At 35.4% G+C, this 18,941-nt stretch overlaps 1 protein-coding gene across 1 annotated transcript in view; it reads left to right on the top strand.

Annotated features, from left to right (window-relative positions):
- Spx (Spliceosomal protein on the X) overlaps positions 1-18,941 on the top strand; it is a 150,384-nt gene that overhangs the window by 123,095 nt on the left and 8,348 nt on the right. Inside the window, exons 8-9 of the mRNA XM_090407932.1 lie at positions 8,326-8,541; positions 10,581-10,715. Coding sequence (XP_090264058.1) covers positions 8,326-8,541; positions 10,581-10,715 — 351 coding nt within the window. The remainder of the gene's footprint in view (positions 1-8,325; positions 8,542-10,580; positions 10,716-18,941) is intronic.

Genomic DNA, 18,941 nt, shown 5'->3' with positions numbered 1-18,941 from the left:
GAACTTTGCAGAAAACCCTCATAAATGCTAATTTCTATTAAAAATTACTTTAGAAGACATACCTCGTTGTAAATTTAGAAGGTAGGGATGAAAAGATAATTGGAGCCAAACTTGATGGGCCCAAAATGCACAGTAAGAGAAAAGAGTTGAGAAAGAATCTCAGTTGTGTAAACTTATATCCTCCTGGGGTTCCCTTTCAGTCATTTCTGACCGTAGGTGACTTTGTGGGTATAGCTCACAAAGTATTCCTGGTAAGATTTTTAGTGGGTAGTTCACCATTGCTTCCCCATCCCCCCAACTGTTTTATCCAGGCTCGTGATCGGAATATGGCTGGGATGTATTCATGACTGTAATCAATGTGTGTTCATGGGGCCAATATGCATGTTCTGGGAGACGAAAAATCCGAGTTTCCTGCTGGAAAAAAATACCTCCGTATGAGACTGGCTAACTCACGTTTAGTCGAAAATGACCAGGTATAGGTCCTCACGGGTCGTTCTGACCAAAAGGCTTCGTCTATACCAACTGAGCTACGGTGGCTCTTAAACTTACATACATACATCCATTTGCCATAATGGAAAGGCTAGAAATCATCATCATCATCATGAAATTCCTGCCATTTACCCTCAAGGGGTGTACAGGATATGATAGTACTACATGAAAAATTTACATCGTTACTAACTTCCTATCTACAATTTTCCTCCAAATCAGTCTGTTACTTGTCAAGCCTCCAACATTATCAGATCTTATATTTCTTTCATCTAACACACTTTGTACCATATCAATCCACCTATATCTTGGTCTTCCTCTGGGTCATATTCCTGCCAACCTGGCAGAGAACTTGTTTTGCTAATCTTTCCTCGCCCATTTTGTTTAAGTGACCATACCACCTGAGATTAGCTCTGCTAACGCATTCCTGGATGCTGACAATGTCAAGTTTTTTCCTAATATCCTCGTTTTTAATATGATATTGCCATTGATGCCATCTGTTCATGCCTCTAATCTTTCTCAGGGCTCTCATATCTGCAGTCTCTAGTCTTTGGTCAAGTGTTTTACTTCTGCCCACCTCTCAGATCCATAAGTTGAAACTGGTTTGAGCATTGTCTTGTATACAGCTAATTTAGTGTTCCGACTAATTTCTCTCTTCTTCCATATGAATTTATTCAATTGACTTCCTACCATACCAGCTTTGTTGATTCTGTTGTGTATTTCCATATTTAATTTACCATCTTCACTAAAAATCATGCCTAAGTAGCTGAAATGTTTTACTTGTTCCACAGGTTCTCCATTCACAATGCAGTTGACATTTTCAACTATTCTGCCTATTTTCATTGTCTTTGTCTTTTTATTGCTGACCTTCATACCATATCTATTACAACAGTTATTGAATTTAGTCAGGGAATCTTGCAGACTTGTAGTGGATTTATTTAGAAGTATAACATCATCTGCATAAAGCAAACAGCTAACATCCAATTTTGATATCAGGTTTAATACCACTTTCCTTCATAATGTGATCCATATAGACAATGAATAACAGAGGGGACAATCTAGATCCTTGTCTGACATCAGTTTAACATTAAACCATCTTCCTGTACTTCCTTCAATTCTAACTGCTAACTTACAACTAAAATAAAGACAAAGTATTGCTTGATATAATGTCCCACTGACACCATATGTAGCGTTTTGAATAGCTTCAGTCTAGGCACCTTGTCATATGCCCTTTCCAGATCTACAAAACTTAAACACAGATCTTTGTTATATTCCCATGATTTCTCAACTATTTGTCATAAAGTGAAGATCTGATCCTGACAGCCTCTATTTGGCCTGGATCCAGTTCGTTCTTCACGAAGCTTTTCTTCCACAATTCTTCTCAACCGTTTCTCAAGTATCAACATCATCGTCATCATCAGTATCATCAAATTCCTGCCATGTACCCTCAAGGGGTGTACAGGATATGATAGTACTACATGAAAAAAAAATTACATCGTTATTAATTTCCTATCTACAATTTTCCTCCAAATCAGTCTGGTACTTGTCAAGACTCCAACATTATCAGATCTTATATTTCTATCGTCTAAAGCACTTTGTACCGTATCAATCCACCTATATTTTGGTCTTTCTCTGGATCGTTTTGCTGCCAACCTGGCAGAGAACACTTGTTTTCCTAATCTTTCCTCGCCCATTCTGTTTAAGTGACCATACCACCTGAGATTAGCTCTGCTAACACATTCCTGGATGCTGACAATGTCAAGTTCTTTCCTAATATCCTCATTTTTAATATGATATTGCAATTGATGCCATCTGTTCACGCCTATAATCTTTCTCAGGACTCTCATATCTGTGGTCTCTAGTCTTTGGTCAAGTGTTTTACTTCTGACCCAGCTCTCAGATCCATAAGTTAAAACTGGTTTGAACACTGTCTTGTATACAGCTAATTTAGTGTTCCGACTAATTTCTCTCTTATTCCATATGAATTTATTCAATTGACTTCCCACCATACCAGCTTTGCTGATTCTGTTGTCTATTTCTATATTTAATTTACCATCTTCAGTAAAAATTGTGCCTAAATAGCTGAAATGTTTTACTTGTTCCACAGGTACTTCGTTCACAACACAGTTGACATTTTCAGTGATTCTGCCTATTTTCATTGTCTTTGTCTTTTTATTGCTGACCTTCATACCATATCTATTACAACAGCTGCTCAATTTAGTCAGAGAATCTTGCAGACTTGTTGCGGATTTATTTAGAAGTATAACATCATCTGCATAAAGCAAAGAGCTGACATAAACATCTCCAATTTTGATATCATGTTTAATACCACTTTCCTTCATAATGTGATCCATATAGATAATGAATAACAGAGGGGATAATGTACATCCTTGTCTCACACCAGATTTAACATTAAACCATCTTCCTATACTTCCTTCAATTCTAACTGCTGACTTACAACTCAAATAAAGACTAAGTATTGCTTGATATAATGCCCCATTGACACCATATAACTGCAGCGTATTGAATAGCTTCTCTCTTGGCACCTTGTCATATGCCTTTTCCAAATCGACAAAACTTAAATACAGATCTTTGTTATATTCCCATGCTTTCTCGACTATTTGTCGTAAAGTGAAGATCTGATCCTGACAGCCTCTATTTGCCTGAATCCAGCTTGTTCTTCACCAAGCTTTTCTTCCACAATTCTTCTCAACCGTTTCTCAAGTATACTGGCATAGATCATGCCAGGAACACTCAGTAGGGAAATACCTCTGTAATTCTCACATGCAGTTTTATTTCCCTTTTTATATATGGGTACTATTAGAGCTCTACTCCAATCATCGGGAATTCGTCCCTCTGTCCAGGCTTTCTGAACGATGCTGTGCAGCCACTGTAAGACTCTTATACCACCATACTTCAGCATTTCTGGTCGAATATCATCTATTCCTGCTGCCTTTCCACATTTCAAGCCTTTGATGGCTTTTTCTACTTCAAGTATGGATATATATTCCTGACTGCATGCCTGGTCAGTGTTTTTTACCACTGTGCTGTCATCACTGCTTGTTTCATTTAGCAGTTTTTCAAAGTAATTACTCCATACTTCAAGGATATCTTTTTCTCCCATTTTCAAGTCACCTTTATCATCTCTAATTCCTTTTACAGCACTCTTTCCTCCATTCTTAAGCTTCTTCAACAACCTCCAGAATATTTTGCCACCTTCTTGATATTTATTTTCTATATTCTTGCCAAAGTCCTCCCATGACTTTTGTTTAGCTAGTTTTACACAGTGTTTAGCATTCTTACATTTCTCTCTATATTCTCTAAGAGCACAAGCTGACTTATTTGACAGGAACTTTTGATATGCGTTCTTCTTTTCCTTCACTGCCTCTTTAACTTCCTGTGTCCACCAGGGAGTTCTGATTTTTTTATCCTTACAGACAACCTCACCACATGCCTCTCTGGCAGAATCAATCAATGTTTTCTTCAGAGTTTGCCACTGAATCTCCAAGGTTTGATTCCTGTTCTCAAACTCTTTCATTTTTTCTTCAATAACCTTTGTGTATTTTAGTCTACAGTTCACATCTGAGAGCTGCTCAACTTTTATTCGCTTTAAAACTTTCTTACATGTTATTCTTTTCAATATTAAATTCAATTTTATTCTGCTCAAGACTAAATAGTGATCACTTCCAATTTCAAATCCTCTGTACACTGGTGTCCTACACCAGGGAGAAAACACCACTATCAACAATAACATAGTCAGTGAGACTTATCTTATTCCTTGCCTCTTCTCTCCATGTGAATTTGTGCACATTTTTATGTTGGAAAATGGTGTTAGTAATAACCAGTCCATGTCCCGAACAGAAATCCAACAAGTATTTGCCATTATTATTGGCTTTGCTCTTTTCTCAAAATTTTCCCAAAATAGTTTTGTTTGTCTGACAATCATTTACTACTCTGCTATTTTGATCCCCAACAAGGACCAACTTTTCTTTTTCATTGTGACAGTTGCTTTCTCTAAAGCCTCAAAAAATTCCTCTACTTCTACCTTAGTAGACTCTTCTGTGGAACCATAGGTCCAAATAAGTCTCATTTTCCTGTTCCCAAATCTGATATTTGCCCACATCACTCTACTCGAGACTGCCCAATATTCAAGAAGATTAGCCTCGTATTTAGTGTCGAATACTATGGCTACTTCTTCTTTTCCTTGATTGTCATTGCCTGAATATAACATTCTGTATTTATTGCTGAGAAAGATCTCGCCAGTTTTTGTTTTTTTGTTTCAGTCACACCTATTATGTCGACCTGGTACTTATCTAATTCCTCAGGTAGCTCCATTTCTCTACCATTCAGGCATCTTATGTTGATAGTACCGATCTTTAACTCTGGTGATGTTGAGTCGGGGTGTGTTTTCAGGTTTGTTCCAGTAGTTGACTTTTCGCTGTTTTCCCTGGCAAAAACAATGGGCCTTGTTTAACCAGGGACACCCCATCCGGCATGAAATTTTGTCATGTTGTACCATCATTTTGTATTTTGGTTTTAGCTAATAATGCAAAAAAAATATATCCAGGGAGATACTCAACAGGGTGCACCACGAGAAGGTGATTATTGGACATGAGGTCCGAAGCCCTGGTCGGTTCTCCGCATTCCTTTAAAGGCTAAGTGGAGGTCTCCTCTCAGTTATACAACTTTGACCCTTAAGCACCCCTGGACTATAGATTTAATATTAAAATTGCATTTCCACAATTCTTCTTTCTAATTTTAATAGATTTGATATTAAAATTAGAAATCAGAATTGTGGAAAAGCAAACTGAAAGAACAAAATAAAAACTAGTAAAATGTATACAAGGCCAGCAAGATTATAGTATGCTGGTTTTGTCATGAGAAAACGTCATCATATGTTTAAAAAAATGTTGTTCTCCCTGTGCGATCTGCACCCTTTGTCAGAATCAGCCAAAACTTAGTGCTTGCTTCATTGTACTAACTTCCTCCTCATTCACATCATCACTCAGTCTCTTCAGACATTCAGTCTCATCCTCCAGACATCTGATTTTAATGAACTATTTCTTAATAACTCTTCCATTTCAGTCTCACTCTATCTTTACCAGCACTGATGTCTGTTTTCTGGCAACTCTTGGCATCACTATGTTCCTTTTTGACTTACTGGTCTAGGTCGTATAATTGATAGGACAGATGATCCACAAGGTTGGTTGATGCTATAAATGCGGCTTCCTGACATTTGAGCACATGGTAGGCTGCAAGTTCTAATCTCAGGTAAGGTATGAAGGCTTGTAATCCTACGCCAGAGCTTTGAATTAGTAGAACGCTTCCAGAGTGTGCGTGTGTCTTCATTGTTAACAAGAACATAAAGACTAGATTTTTCACTTGGAGAGTGGGGAAGGAATAGAATGGGTTGCCTAGTCGGTTGTAAATGCTTTGTCTGTTAATGGTATCAAGGGGAGGTATGATAGATATTGTGTTAATACTTTGGCCCCCCCCATGATGAGTCTTAGAACTCCATTGAGATACCCATGCAATAATAATAATAATAATAACACATCTCAACACACACACACACACACACACACATTAAAATTTTCTTCTTTTCGTTCACCCTAAAAGTCTACAAATCTTGTACACTTTTTACATGCACACATATATAGCAATTTTCACAGCATATCTACTGAGAAAAATGGAAGGCAAAACCCAATCTTTCAGTTGAAGCTTTCTTTGCAGCTGATTTGCAATTCATTACCAACATGTTCAGAATGTCTAATATCAATGGGGAAACAAACATAACACACAAACTAAGGCTGACAATGTTTTTAATAAAATGCATGTTAGGAAATAAAAACAAGGGCAGTGAAAATTTTATGTGATGAACAGTAACCTTTCTATAATTGACTAAAAACACAGAGCATCATTATGAAGATTTGTGTATATACAGGGTCCTAAAAATTTTCTGAAAAGGTGAGCTGTCCACATGCGATCTGTATCACATGTTAGAATCAGCAAAATAATCCAGTTAAAGTTATTATATTAATGCAGTAATCTTTAGCTTAACACATTCATTATTTTAAAAAAAAAGTTCAGTTTTGTATTAGTTTACCAATGCTAAACTACTACAAACTACATTACTAATACAAAAACTTGGACAAAGCATTGCTTATCTCCCTCCCTCCCTCACCCACCCACACACACCAAGAGAAGGCAATTAATAAGACTTAACAGAGTAATTTTTATAACTTATGCAAAGCATCACATAATCATTCACCAAATTTTAGGCAAGATATAGTATATTTTTTGTATGTGAAATTGCTGCTTAAAATATAATTATTATTTTATTGTTTCTCATTTCTTTGTTCATTAAAAATGTTATATATACACCCTCTGTTCAAAAAGAAACTGAACTTTTGATAGAAAATAAAACACAGGCCAATTATAATTATTCAAATCATTTATTTCAATCAATATACTCTCTCTCAGCTTTGATACAGCATTTGGCATTCAATTAATTCGTTAAATGAGTTTTTTATGTCGGTTTTTGGGATACTGTTGAGGGTCATGGATACTGCTGCTTGAACATTTTCAGTGATGTAGTATCGCTTTCCTTTCATCGGCAAATGAAGTCGGGGGAAGAGACAGAAATCATAGGGTGCTAAATCAGGTGAATACAGCGAGTGATCCAACACAGAAACTTGGTTTTTGCTCAAAAACTGTCTCACAATGTTCGAACAATGAGATGGTGCATTTTATCGTGCAAAAGTGACCAACTGCCGGCATCACGATATTCATGCCATACGTTACGAATTCTCGCTATCAATCGCTTAAAACTTTGAGATAAAACTCACCATTGACCGTTTGGCCAGACAGAATGAATTCTTTGTGGATAATCATTTCTACAATTCAAAGTTACCCTTTGAATCGTAGAAATAAATGAGCATTGTCTTTACTTTTGATTTCTCCAATCGACTATTTTTCGGATGCTCTTCTTCTGGTGGTCTCCATTCAGCACGCTGGCACTTTGTGTCAGGCTCATACTCAAAACACCATGTTTTTTCACCAGTAACGATCATTTCAAGGAAGTTTGAGTCCTTACAAGTAGTTTTAATGAGGTCCTTGCAGTGTTCAATTCAATACATTTTTTGGTCGTCGGTCGACTTATGGGGAACAAATCGCGAATTCAATTTATGAAGGCCCAAACTCTCAGTCAAAATGTTGTGCACAGTTGATTTTGGAATTCCCAATTCATCTTCAATCAATCTCATGGATGATTTCAGGTTTTCTTTGATGAAATCATGCACTTTTTGGATGTTAACTTCGCTCAGTCCAGTTTTTGGACGGCTCAGCTTTTCATCTTCTTCAAATGTCTCATGACCACTTTGAAATCACTTAAACCACTCATAGACTTGAGTACAGGATAAGCATTCATCATCGTATGCTTTTTGAAGCATTTGATGCGTTTCGGTAAAACTTTTACCAAGTTTAATACAAAAGTCAATCGCAGCTCTCTGTTTGAAACTCATTTTCCGACCGTTTGTCACTCTTAGCACTATAACTTGGCTTCTAATGAAACAAATGTCATAAACAGTTGACACAACACTAATAAAGGTTGCCACTTTTGACAACAAAAAGATACAGCAGGTGGCACCCTAGTTTCTTCTATTTTCGAAAAGTTCGGTTTCTTTTTGGACAGGGGTGTGTGTATATATATATTCTTTCATTAAGAAGGTCAGAAAACATTTTTAGGTTTCAACTGCCCATTAATTTAATTATTAAACCTGTTGACAGTGCTAATATTTGTTCATTTTGTATTGATCTTATTCTCTTGTTATGTATTAGGTGGAATGCAGCCTCCTCCACCTCCACCTGCCCCCCCAACTAGCACAAATTTTGGAAATATGTTACCTCCACCACCACCCTCTGTTCCACCACCACCACCCACAACAACAACTGCATCAATACCAATGCCTCCTAGTGGAGAAAGTATCACAACAACAATATCCGAGTCTAGCAGTACAGCTCCTAGACCACCTGTCCCACCTCCACCACCTATGGGTAAGTATATATATATATAAAATATTTGTTTCTCAAAAGTTACACCTAAAATATCTAAATAGTACATAATAAAATTTGTTAAATAGGAACTGTTAAGTGCTCCTTAAGACTACTGAAAGTTTATTTTTCACTTGGTTAGAGTATAATAAAATTAGTTTAATCCTTTATCCAAGTGTGAGCAAACAAAGTTTGCGCCTGAAAGTATCTTCATTACTGGGGTAAGGTGATACAACACCAGGGCAACTCGTTGCAAAGGTGGAGAAAGCTACCAACACTCCTATCTCAGTATCTCCTATAATGCAAAACACATCTCCTTGCGGATATGTCTAATGTTATGCATTAAGGGAAGGGCCACTACCCAGACTAGTTTCGACCTTTATTAAGAGATATAATGCCCCATTGACACCATATAACTGTAATGTAGCGTTTTGAATAACTTCTCTCTTGACTCCTTGTCATATGCCTTTTCCAGATCTACAAAACTTACATACAGATCTTTGTTATATTCCCATGATTTCTCAACTATTTGCTATAAAGTTTTGTCGATCTGGAAAAGGCATACGACAAGGTGCCAAGAGAGAAGCTATTCAATACGCTACACTACAGTTATATGGTGTCAATGGGGCATTATATCAAGCAATACTTAGTCTTTATTTGAGTTGCAAGTCAGTAGTTAGAATTGAAGGAAGTACAGGAAGATGGTTTAATGTTAAATCTGGTGTGAGACAAGGATGTACATTATCCCCTCTGTTATTCATTATCTATATGGATCACATTATGAAGGAAAGTGGTATTAAACATGATATCAGAAATGTTATACTTCTAAATAAATCCGCTACAAGTTTGCAAGATTCCCTGACTAAATTCAATAACTGTTGTAATAGATATGGTATGAAGGTCAGCAATAAAAAGACAAAGACAATGAAAATAGGTAGAATCGTTGAAAATGTCAACTGTGTTTTGAATGGGGAACCTGTGGAACAAGTAAAACATTTCAGCTACTTAGGCACGATTTTTAGTGAAGATAGTAAATTAAATATGGAAATACACAACGGAATCAACAAAGCTGGTATGGTAGGAAGTTAATTGAATAAATTCATATGGAATAAGACAAAAATTAGTCAGAACACTAAATTAGCTGTATACAAGACAGTGTTCAAACCAGTTTTAACTTATGGAATAAGTTAAAACTGGTTTGGATCTGAGAGCTGGGTCAGAAGTAAAACACTTGACCAAAGACTAGAGACCGCAGCTATGAGAGTCCTGAGAAAGATTAGGGGTATGAACAGATGGCATCAATGGCCATATCATATTAAAAACGAGGACATTAGGAAAGAACTTGACATTGTCAGCATTCAGGAATGCGTTAGCAGAGCTAATCTAAGGTGGAATGGTCACTTAAACAGAATGGACGAGGATAGATTAGCAAAACAAGTGTTCTCTTCCGGGTTGGCAGGAAAACGACCCAGAGGAAGACCAAGATATAGGTGGATTGATATGGTACAAAGTGCCTTAGACGATAGAAATATAAGATGTGATAATGTTGGAGTCTTGACAAGTAACAGACTGATTTGGAAGAAAATTGTAGATAGGAAGTTAGTAATGATGTAAATTTTTCATGTAGTACTATCATATCCTGTACACCCCTTGAGGGTACGTGTCAGGAATTTGATAATGATGATGATTATCATAAAGTGAAGATCTGATCCTGACAGCCTCAATTTGGCCTGAATCCAGTTCGTTCTTCACCAAGCTTTTAGTTTACAAGAAATCAGTTATGTTGAGTTTTCGTTTTTGCTTTCTTTTTCTTATTCTTATAATAGTAAATGTTTTTATTGATTAATTAATTAATGAAAATAAATATCCAGTAACTGACTTTGCTGTTGTGTATGTGTGTGTGTGTGCACGCCCTAATTTTTAATTTTAACTAATACTTGATAGTAATAAATATATCGCATGCAGATATATATATATATATAGAGAGAGAGAGAGAGAGTATGTATATATTTTAGGACTTAAAATATATGTATATATTTTAGGACCACCTCCAGGAATACCTCCACCTCCTCCTCCACCATTTGGAACACCTGGCATGCCTCCACCACCTCCTGGGATGAGACCCCCACCACCACCACCACCTGGAATGGGTTTTGGACCTCGGCCACCTCCATTTGGTATTAATAACATGCAGTTTTTTATAATGATAAGCTAAAAATTAGTGGTATCTATGTTCAAATTAAAGTAAATTACATCTGATTGCCATCAGTAGACAAGTTGCTTGAAGTAACCTCAGGTGATAGTAGGGAGGAAAAAAAATATTATTAATATTATAAATTCATTAATTTTGTGTTTGTTGTTATCCATTGAAAAATAATAATTTAATTTACTATATTATATGAAGAATTTCTTAGTAACTATTCATTAACTGCTTTTATTTATTTTTAATATGTCATCTACCCAAAAAAAGTACACTGATTTTTATGTTTTTAATAGCATTCTCATTGATGTGATATTCAAAAAATGATTGATTCGGGGAAGTAATTTAGATTGCTGTTTAGATAGAAAGAGATTATTGACTTCTTTAATTTCTCTAGAAATCTTGTCAGTGGAAACTTTTGTTCCATAGGACATAGGTATTAAGATGACAAGGATCAGTCCTGGTATTTTTAAAGGCACTTGTGTCATATCAGTATTGCATTTATTACACATAAACCAAGAAAATGTTAACTATTGTTCATTTACAAATATTTCAGCTTGAAACTAACATGTCATCATTAGAGTAGGTATAAACAGTTACATAAGATAGAATGCTCACAGTAGATTATTAAAAACAATATTTGCCATGTATTTATCAGATTTTCTAATAAAATCAAGAATCATCCCCTCCAAGTTGCTGGTATCATATCAGTTTAGATGTGGAATCATTGTTTACTAATGTTTTCCTTGATGCTTCACTTCAGCTGATAAAATAAATCTTTTCTTCTGACATAGTAAAACTGTTTGACTTTGTATCTGGTCTGGCTACTTCAGTTACAAAAATAAACTCTTCACTCCAATAGGCAATCCACTCTCTCTCCTGCAATGGCCAGTTTCTACCTAGAACATTCTGAGGAAACCTTGTTCTCATCAATACTACCCCAACTATTCTTCTAGATATGATTATATTAGGGATATATTCTCAGTCTTATTCCAAAGATACATTCCATAAGCATCTGGAAAAGATAGTTTATTGTTGTATAGAATTCACCATGGAAATCAAAAAAAGAGGCAATGCATGGACAGTAGACTGACTTCCCTCAGTGTGGACAGTATGTTTGCAAGTCTGTCACCTCCCATTGCATGTTCCACTTCCTTTTTATCTCTTCCTTACTACATACAATTGAATCACATCTCAAAGAAATGTAATTTTACTGTTGGTCGCAAAAATTCTCCCACAAAAAATAGTTTAAAAATAATCATAACAAAAAAATCCAACAATAAAAAAACTATAAAAACATCAAAAATCCAAATGCCAAATAAGCCAGTAAACTGGCTTATTTTGCATTTTGCTTTCCCATTCTCCTTACAAACTTATTACTTCTCTGCACTGTAAACCAATCTTCATTGGCTGAAACATACTGTATAATTCAACTTATCATCCTTTTCAAAAGTTAGGCATTATGCTACACCGGGCACATGTTATTTGTTCCAAGCTCTGGATGAAAATTCATAACATCCAGAACATTATGCTAAAAAATGGTTTCTCTTAAAGACAAATACAGCAGATCTGTTATTATACTCCAGCTCAAGGAAACTTTACAAAGAGTTCTGATTTCATACATCCCTGCTATTTCTGAACCTGTTCCAGGATCATAAAGAAATAAAATTTAATATTGACATTCTTTACTATCAGTAAACTCATCTTGGATACTTTCCTTCAAGCCTGAAGTCCAGCTTAGTGGAGCATGTAGACATGGAACTCGATTACTTCATTGTTGTTGCTTTTGTACATATTATCATTCTGTGGAAAAATAATACAGGAGCATCAAGCTTACATTGCCTGCAATAATCTTAAATAGTCTGGCTTAGTACACAGCATGTTGACACCAAGCATAGAACTGGATTACTTCATCGTTGTCACTTTAAATACGAGTGTTTAAGAAAATTGCGGAAGCCTTAATCAACCACCATAACTTAAATTGTAATGAGTGTATGTCTTTGCCAAAAACATAAGAAAGTGTCATTCTCCTTAGTCTTTAGTTTTTTAACTCATATCTTGATGTGAGTTAAAAAAGTTATGTGATGTGATGTTTGCTGTTTATACATCATATGTGCACACAGTAAATATTGTTTCAAACAATACATTGTTAGCATTTTACCTTCTGTAACCTTATTTACTTGTTGATGACTTGTTAGTTTCAATATTTGTAAAGTATTAGTCATTCTTTTTTTGTGTGTTTACATGTTATAAATGCAGTACAGATGAGTACTTAATACAATGAGTCTGAAGTGAAGTGTTCAGTGAAAATTGATGCTGATTGATGGCTACCTGTGTTTTAAAGAGAATGTCATAACTTTAAATGTAAATTTGAATGAACACCACCCATCGGAGGTGGGAGTACTATCATTACTCAAAGAATGCAAAATCATCCTAAAGGCTCAACAGACAACTCATCAAAATCCAGTCTGCACTAGTTAAGTCAGTGGAGGCACAGAAGCTTATATCACTTGAAACGTCACGCAGCTCCTCTTTTCTTCTTCTTCTACCCTTGCATGGTTTCTCATGTAAGTATGCATGTCTCTTATATGTTTGAGATTTAGAATGCCTTCACGTAGCCCTGTGCGAATGGCATTTGCATCTGTAGTGCTTGGCTACCTAAAGAAATATTATTATAGGTTTGATTCTAGTCTCTGACTAGAGAAATTTTTAACTCATATTCTGAGTTTAAAACTCAAAAAATTTAGGCTAAAACTCAAAAACTTTGGTTTTAACTCTGTATCTCAAAAAAAAAAAAAAAACTTGCTGTTACAGACAATAATACAGGTATTAGGATTTAGGGCAAGGAGACAGTATGTTAGACAGCAGCTGTCTAACATACTGTCTCACCTAAAAAGACTGATTTATTGATTCCCATCTGTCTTCTAAAAGGTAACTAGTTAGTGCAAAAGGAGCTCCATTGAACGAGTAAAGAGGATTCTTTTCATACACAGGAGATTTCACTACACTGGCATAAACTTTCAACCTGTTTATGACAGCAGAAACAAAAAGCAGCTTAAAATATTGTTATAGACCACAGCTTTCTGGTTGGCCGAGTGGTTAGTGTATCCAGTCTGCAGCCAAAAGGCTGTGGGTTCAAATCCTGCCATGGGCATGGATGTTTGTGATTGTCTGTGAAAATACTAGTGGTGGTGGGTGGAAGATGATGATCGTAGTTGTAGTTCATGGATTGAGTGTTGGAGACAGAGAGTTGTAGAGTAGGTGGCCTCCCTCGATGAGTCCTTGGACTTCTTTGCAGTGTCATGTAATAATAATAAGAAGAAGAAAAGATGGGCCAGGAGAGAGGGTAAGCAAGCTATTTAATGCAGAACATTATGAGCATACAACAGAAATATATAGCATTAGAGAAATCTCTCCCCCCCCCCCCCAAAAAAAAAAAAAAAAAAAAAAAATACACATGAAGAGAGGGGATGTCTGGAAAGTTCTGATAAACACCTAGAAGAAAAATTAATTATTTTTATGCCTTTTATTTATCCTAAAAGAAAAAGAACAAATTATTACAATTTGATGAAACATGTGGGTTAAAGGGTTTAGGATATGTTATTTCTTCTGGTTATATCATTGCTTTAATTATCATTTTTGTTCTAGGTGTTAATCAGAACTTTTCAGGACCCCCCCCCTCATTAATAAATATATGCAGCTTCAACATGATTTATTTCCATCATTCATACTTGACCTTTGATTAGGTTCTATTAAGATCATGTTCTTATCTTACTGTTTATAATTAAACATTTACATGCTTGTGTGTAATTTTTTTTAATTGAGAGCAAAATTTTCAGTTACCGTATATTTTCGCATATAATGCGAACTAGAAATTTCGTTTGAAAACTAGCCCTAAAATGCCATGTCCACGTATAATGCGATTTGTTAATCTTGTTCCATAACATTATAAATAATACAATACGAATTAACGAAATAAATATTTATTTTAAAACAAAATGTCAAAATCCTTTAAATTCTTCTTCATCTTTTGAGTCATCAAACATTTCATTTATAAATTCATCTGTAGGCATTGTGTCATCAGTGTAGCAGTTGTCGTCATCATGCTCTCCATTTTGTTGTGCGTCATCCTCGCTTTTGTATATGACGTCATCTTCGGATCCATCCATTGAATTACTTATTCCACATTTAAGAAATGAGCATTGAATCATTTCAGATGGTATCGAATCCCATGCTTCTTTAATCCAGCTGGTGACTAGGGTGATCTCAGGTTTCTGAAAATTCCCACCCTTTGTCATCTTCATCAAACCAGATGACATCCATTCTCTCCATTTTTCACCTAAGTGATCTTTAAACGGCCTAATCAAGCTGACATCTGCAAAACGGAAGTTAGACCACCCGGTATGACTGCTAGATCTGTATGTAGCTCATGTGCTTTCTCTTTGCTTGCCTCCATTAAATGCGCCCGGAACATATCCCAGACTAGCATGCTTTGTTGACGTAACAAGCTACTTGGACGTTTGTTCCATACTTGATCCAGCCACAATTGTACACCTTCTTCATCCATCCAACCTTTCTGATTAGCACAAACAATGACACCTGGTGGAAAATTCATATGCTTCGGAATTTTCTTCCTTTTAAATATCACTGTCGGCTTTAATTTGGTTCCATCTGCCATGCATGCTAGAACAATGGTAAAATGCATTTTTTCATGTCCCGTTGTTTTTATGAGGACACCCTTTTCACCAACTGAGTTTACTGTTCGATTCCCAGGCATATCAAAGTACATGGGCGTCTCATCCATATTGCCAATTTGGGAAAGTTCATATCTGTGACACTTCCGTAATTTTATGATAAACTGATGGAAGGACTACTTTTTCTTCAAGCTGCTTTGGTAACTTCTGCACAATTTTTGTTCGGTGTCGTAATGTTAATGCTTTGCGTTTCATAAATCTATTGCACCACCTAGGCCAGGGGTGGCCAACCTATGGCACATCGCATGTATGTATGTATGTACCACTGAATTCTAGAGTGCGCACTTATTATACTTGTTTGATCTTGAAGCACCGGCAAATGCTGACATGCATCACCGGTTACTCAATCTGTTTACAGCTGACTCTCGTGTCATAACAGTCGATGAACTTCTGATTCGATGTGACTAAACAATCCCGTGTTTTCGAGCTTTATGTTTTTTATTAACAGTTCTTTAAGTTTAAGATAAGATTTCTGTTTTCATGAAGGCTTAATATAGTTCTGTAAATTTAAAAATAAATGTTTTCATTTTGAACACGTATGTCAAGTTCTTTCCCACTCAACTAATTTGCTGATTACTGAAACATGCAATTATTCAGTGTATTTGTATGTGTGTGTTTTTATGTTTTTTTTTTTATACAATAGCTTTCCTTTTAATTTACGTATAGTAGGTTTATTCCTAAAATTTAACTGATCATCGGCAAATCTTTCGTAATGAGGATGTTTGGGTTGTGCGTGCGATTGCCAGCTGATCGACTGTTTTATGGCAGGAAGCGATCTCATATTTCATTGGACATAATATATTACGAGAGAGAGACGAAAACTCTCTATGAAAAAAAAAAATATATATATATATATATATATATATATATATATATATATATGATTTTTAAACTTATAGAACTGCATTAAGCCGTCATGAAAACAGGAATCTTATCTTAAACTTGTAGAACTGTTTTTGAATGTTCATAATGTTAAAAACAATAAAATAATTTAAATAAATTATTTAATAATAAGCTTTACTTTTTGGGATAATTTTTTTTTTACAGTCAGCTACCCATTAATTTTCAAAAGAAAATTAGCAGAAGAAAAGCAAAAGGTGATAGCAAGCTCCAGTTTAATGAACTGTGGGGAAATGAGTTCTTATTTATTGCGGGTCCTTCAGGAAAACCGTTGTGCATTGTTTGTGAAAGCACTCTCTCAGATAATAGAAGACATGATCTTAACAGACACTATAGAAAACATCAAGCTGAATTAGAAGAAAAACTGAAGTTAGTTCCTGGGTCTGAGTTGCGGAAAGAATATGTAGTTATGAAAAAGGAAAAAATAAAAAAAGAGACAAAATATATTTGTGAAACAAAGTTGTGAAAGTGTGGCAATGCTGGAGGCGTCTTATGAAATTTCCTTTGTAGTGGCTAAAAAACAAGCCTTTCTCTGATGGAGAGAAAGTTGTTAAGCCCTGTCTCGAAAAATTTGCAAAATGTCATGGTGATAAGAATGTTGAAAGAAAAGTAAACCAAATTGCTCTGTCCAAGCAAACAATTACAAGACGCATCGAAGAACTTTCCCATGATGTTAATGAGCAATTGAAAGTCCATGTTCATGCTTGTTCTTTCTTTTCTTTAGCCTTGGACGAATCAGCTGACATATGTGATGTAGCCCAATTAAGCATATTTATAAGAGGAATTGATGGTAATTTTAACATCTTTGAAGAACTTATCGGTCTTGAGTCATTTCATGGAAAACAAGAGGGTCAGACATATTTGACAAAGTAAAGTCATGTCTACAAAATCAACAACTAGATTCTAGTAAGCTCATCAGTGTTTGCACTGATAGAGCACAGTCAATGGTAGGTAGAGTTTCTGGGACTTTAACTTTACTTGAAAGGTTTTTAGGTCGTTCTCTACTAAAGTATCACTGTATTATACATGAAGAATCTCTGTGTGGGAAAACTCTAAATTTGAAGCATGTTATGATACCAGTTGCAAAGTGTGTGAATAAAATTAGAGCAAGAGGGTTAAACAGAACAGAATTCAGAGAATATTGTGAACTGCTAGATATGGAATATGGTGAACTCTTCCGTCATTGTGAGGTGCGATGGCTTTCTAATGGACAAGTTCTCAGTAGATTTTGGAAGCTGAAAGAAAGTGTTCGTAATTTTCTGGAAGAGAAGGGTGAGCTGCATGAGAAAAAAGCCCTGTTGTGTGATGAGAAATGGCTATTTGATTTAGAATTTTTAGTTCAGCTACCTCACTGATCTAAATTTGAAACTGCAGGGCAAGAACCAATTGTTTCCTAGCTTAGTAAATGACATCAGTGCATTCAAAATGAAATTAAAACTGTTCATCTCCAAGTTAGAAAATGGGGATTTAAGTCTATTTCCAAACATAGTGAATCTGTTGAAGATAATGGCAACTTTACAGAATATACTGAGAAACTCAGATTATTGCAAGACTTCTTTAACAGTCGTTTTAGCGATTTTGCCGAAGAAGAAGACTGCATACTTACATTTATAAATCCCTTTTGACTTAGTGAACAAAAAATCTTGACGATGTCTAGTAACATACAAATGGAACTTATTGATCTCAGAACCAATTCTTTATTGAAAATGAAATGTAATGAACTTCCATCACTCCCAGATGCTTCTGATCTAATTAATTTCTAGCGATCGTTGCCCTGTGAACATTTTCCAGACCTGAGAAAATTTGCTCAGAGTTATATCTGTTGTTTTGGAACTACATACAGATGCGAACAAGCATTTTCATCAATGAAATGATTAAGAACAAACTACAGTCGCGACTGACTGATTTAACTCCAAACACTACAAGCTTAGCAAAAGCAAAGCAATTTCAAAAGTCTCAATATAAAATAAATAATAAATCAATAAAGTAATCATATGAAATTGAAATTTCATATGTTTACTTTATATGAAATCCTTTTATTTAAAACTGCTAAAAATGTCTATATTACCATATACATAATAAAGCATTCATGCATAACTGTTAAATATATCCATATTATCTTATTTTAAAAGGGCTGAAAAGTGGTAAGTTGGCGCATCTTAACTTTAAAATAAAAAAAATTGATGCACGAACTATATAAGTTGGCGCATCTTAACTTTAAAATTAAAAAATTGACGCACGAACTATAAAAGGTTGGCCACCCCTGACCTAGGCGAAGCAAGAAAAGATGAAATACCTGGTGTGTTCTTGAATTTACCATTCTTGAGTTGTAGAGCTCGAAAACGAATTGCATTTCTTGTTACTATAATGCCATCTTGTCATTGCATCAAAATCCATTCATTTAGCTCCTCGAGTTCTGGAAAGGATGCTACATCTCCACGACTGGCACGTTTTGTTTTGGGGATTTTTTCAAGAATGTCTTTTTGCTTACGCCAAAGTCTAATATTACTCTCTGCTACACCAAATTCTCTCATTGCAACACTGTTATT

Source organism: Typopeltis vanoorti, chromosome 18 (assembly GCF_054136105.1).
Source record: "Typopeltis vanoorti isolate ZY-2024b chromosome 18, IOZ_Tvanoo_1.0, whole genome shotgun sequence".
NCBI lineage: Eukaryota > Metazoa > Arthropoda > Arachnida > Uropygi > Thelyphonidae > Typopeltis > Typopeltis vanoorti.
The sequence above is the reverse complement of the archived record's forward strand: the minus strand, read 5'-3'. Positions and strand labels throughout refer to the sequence as shown.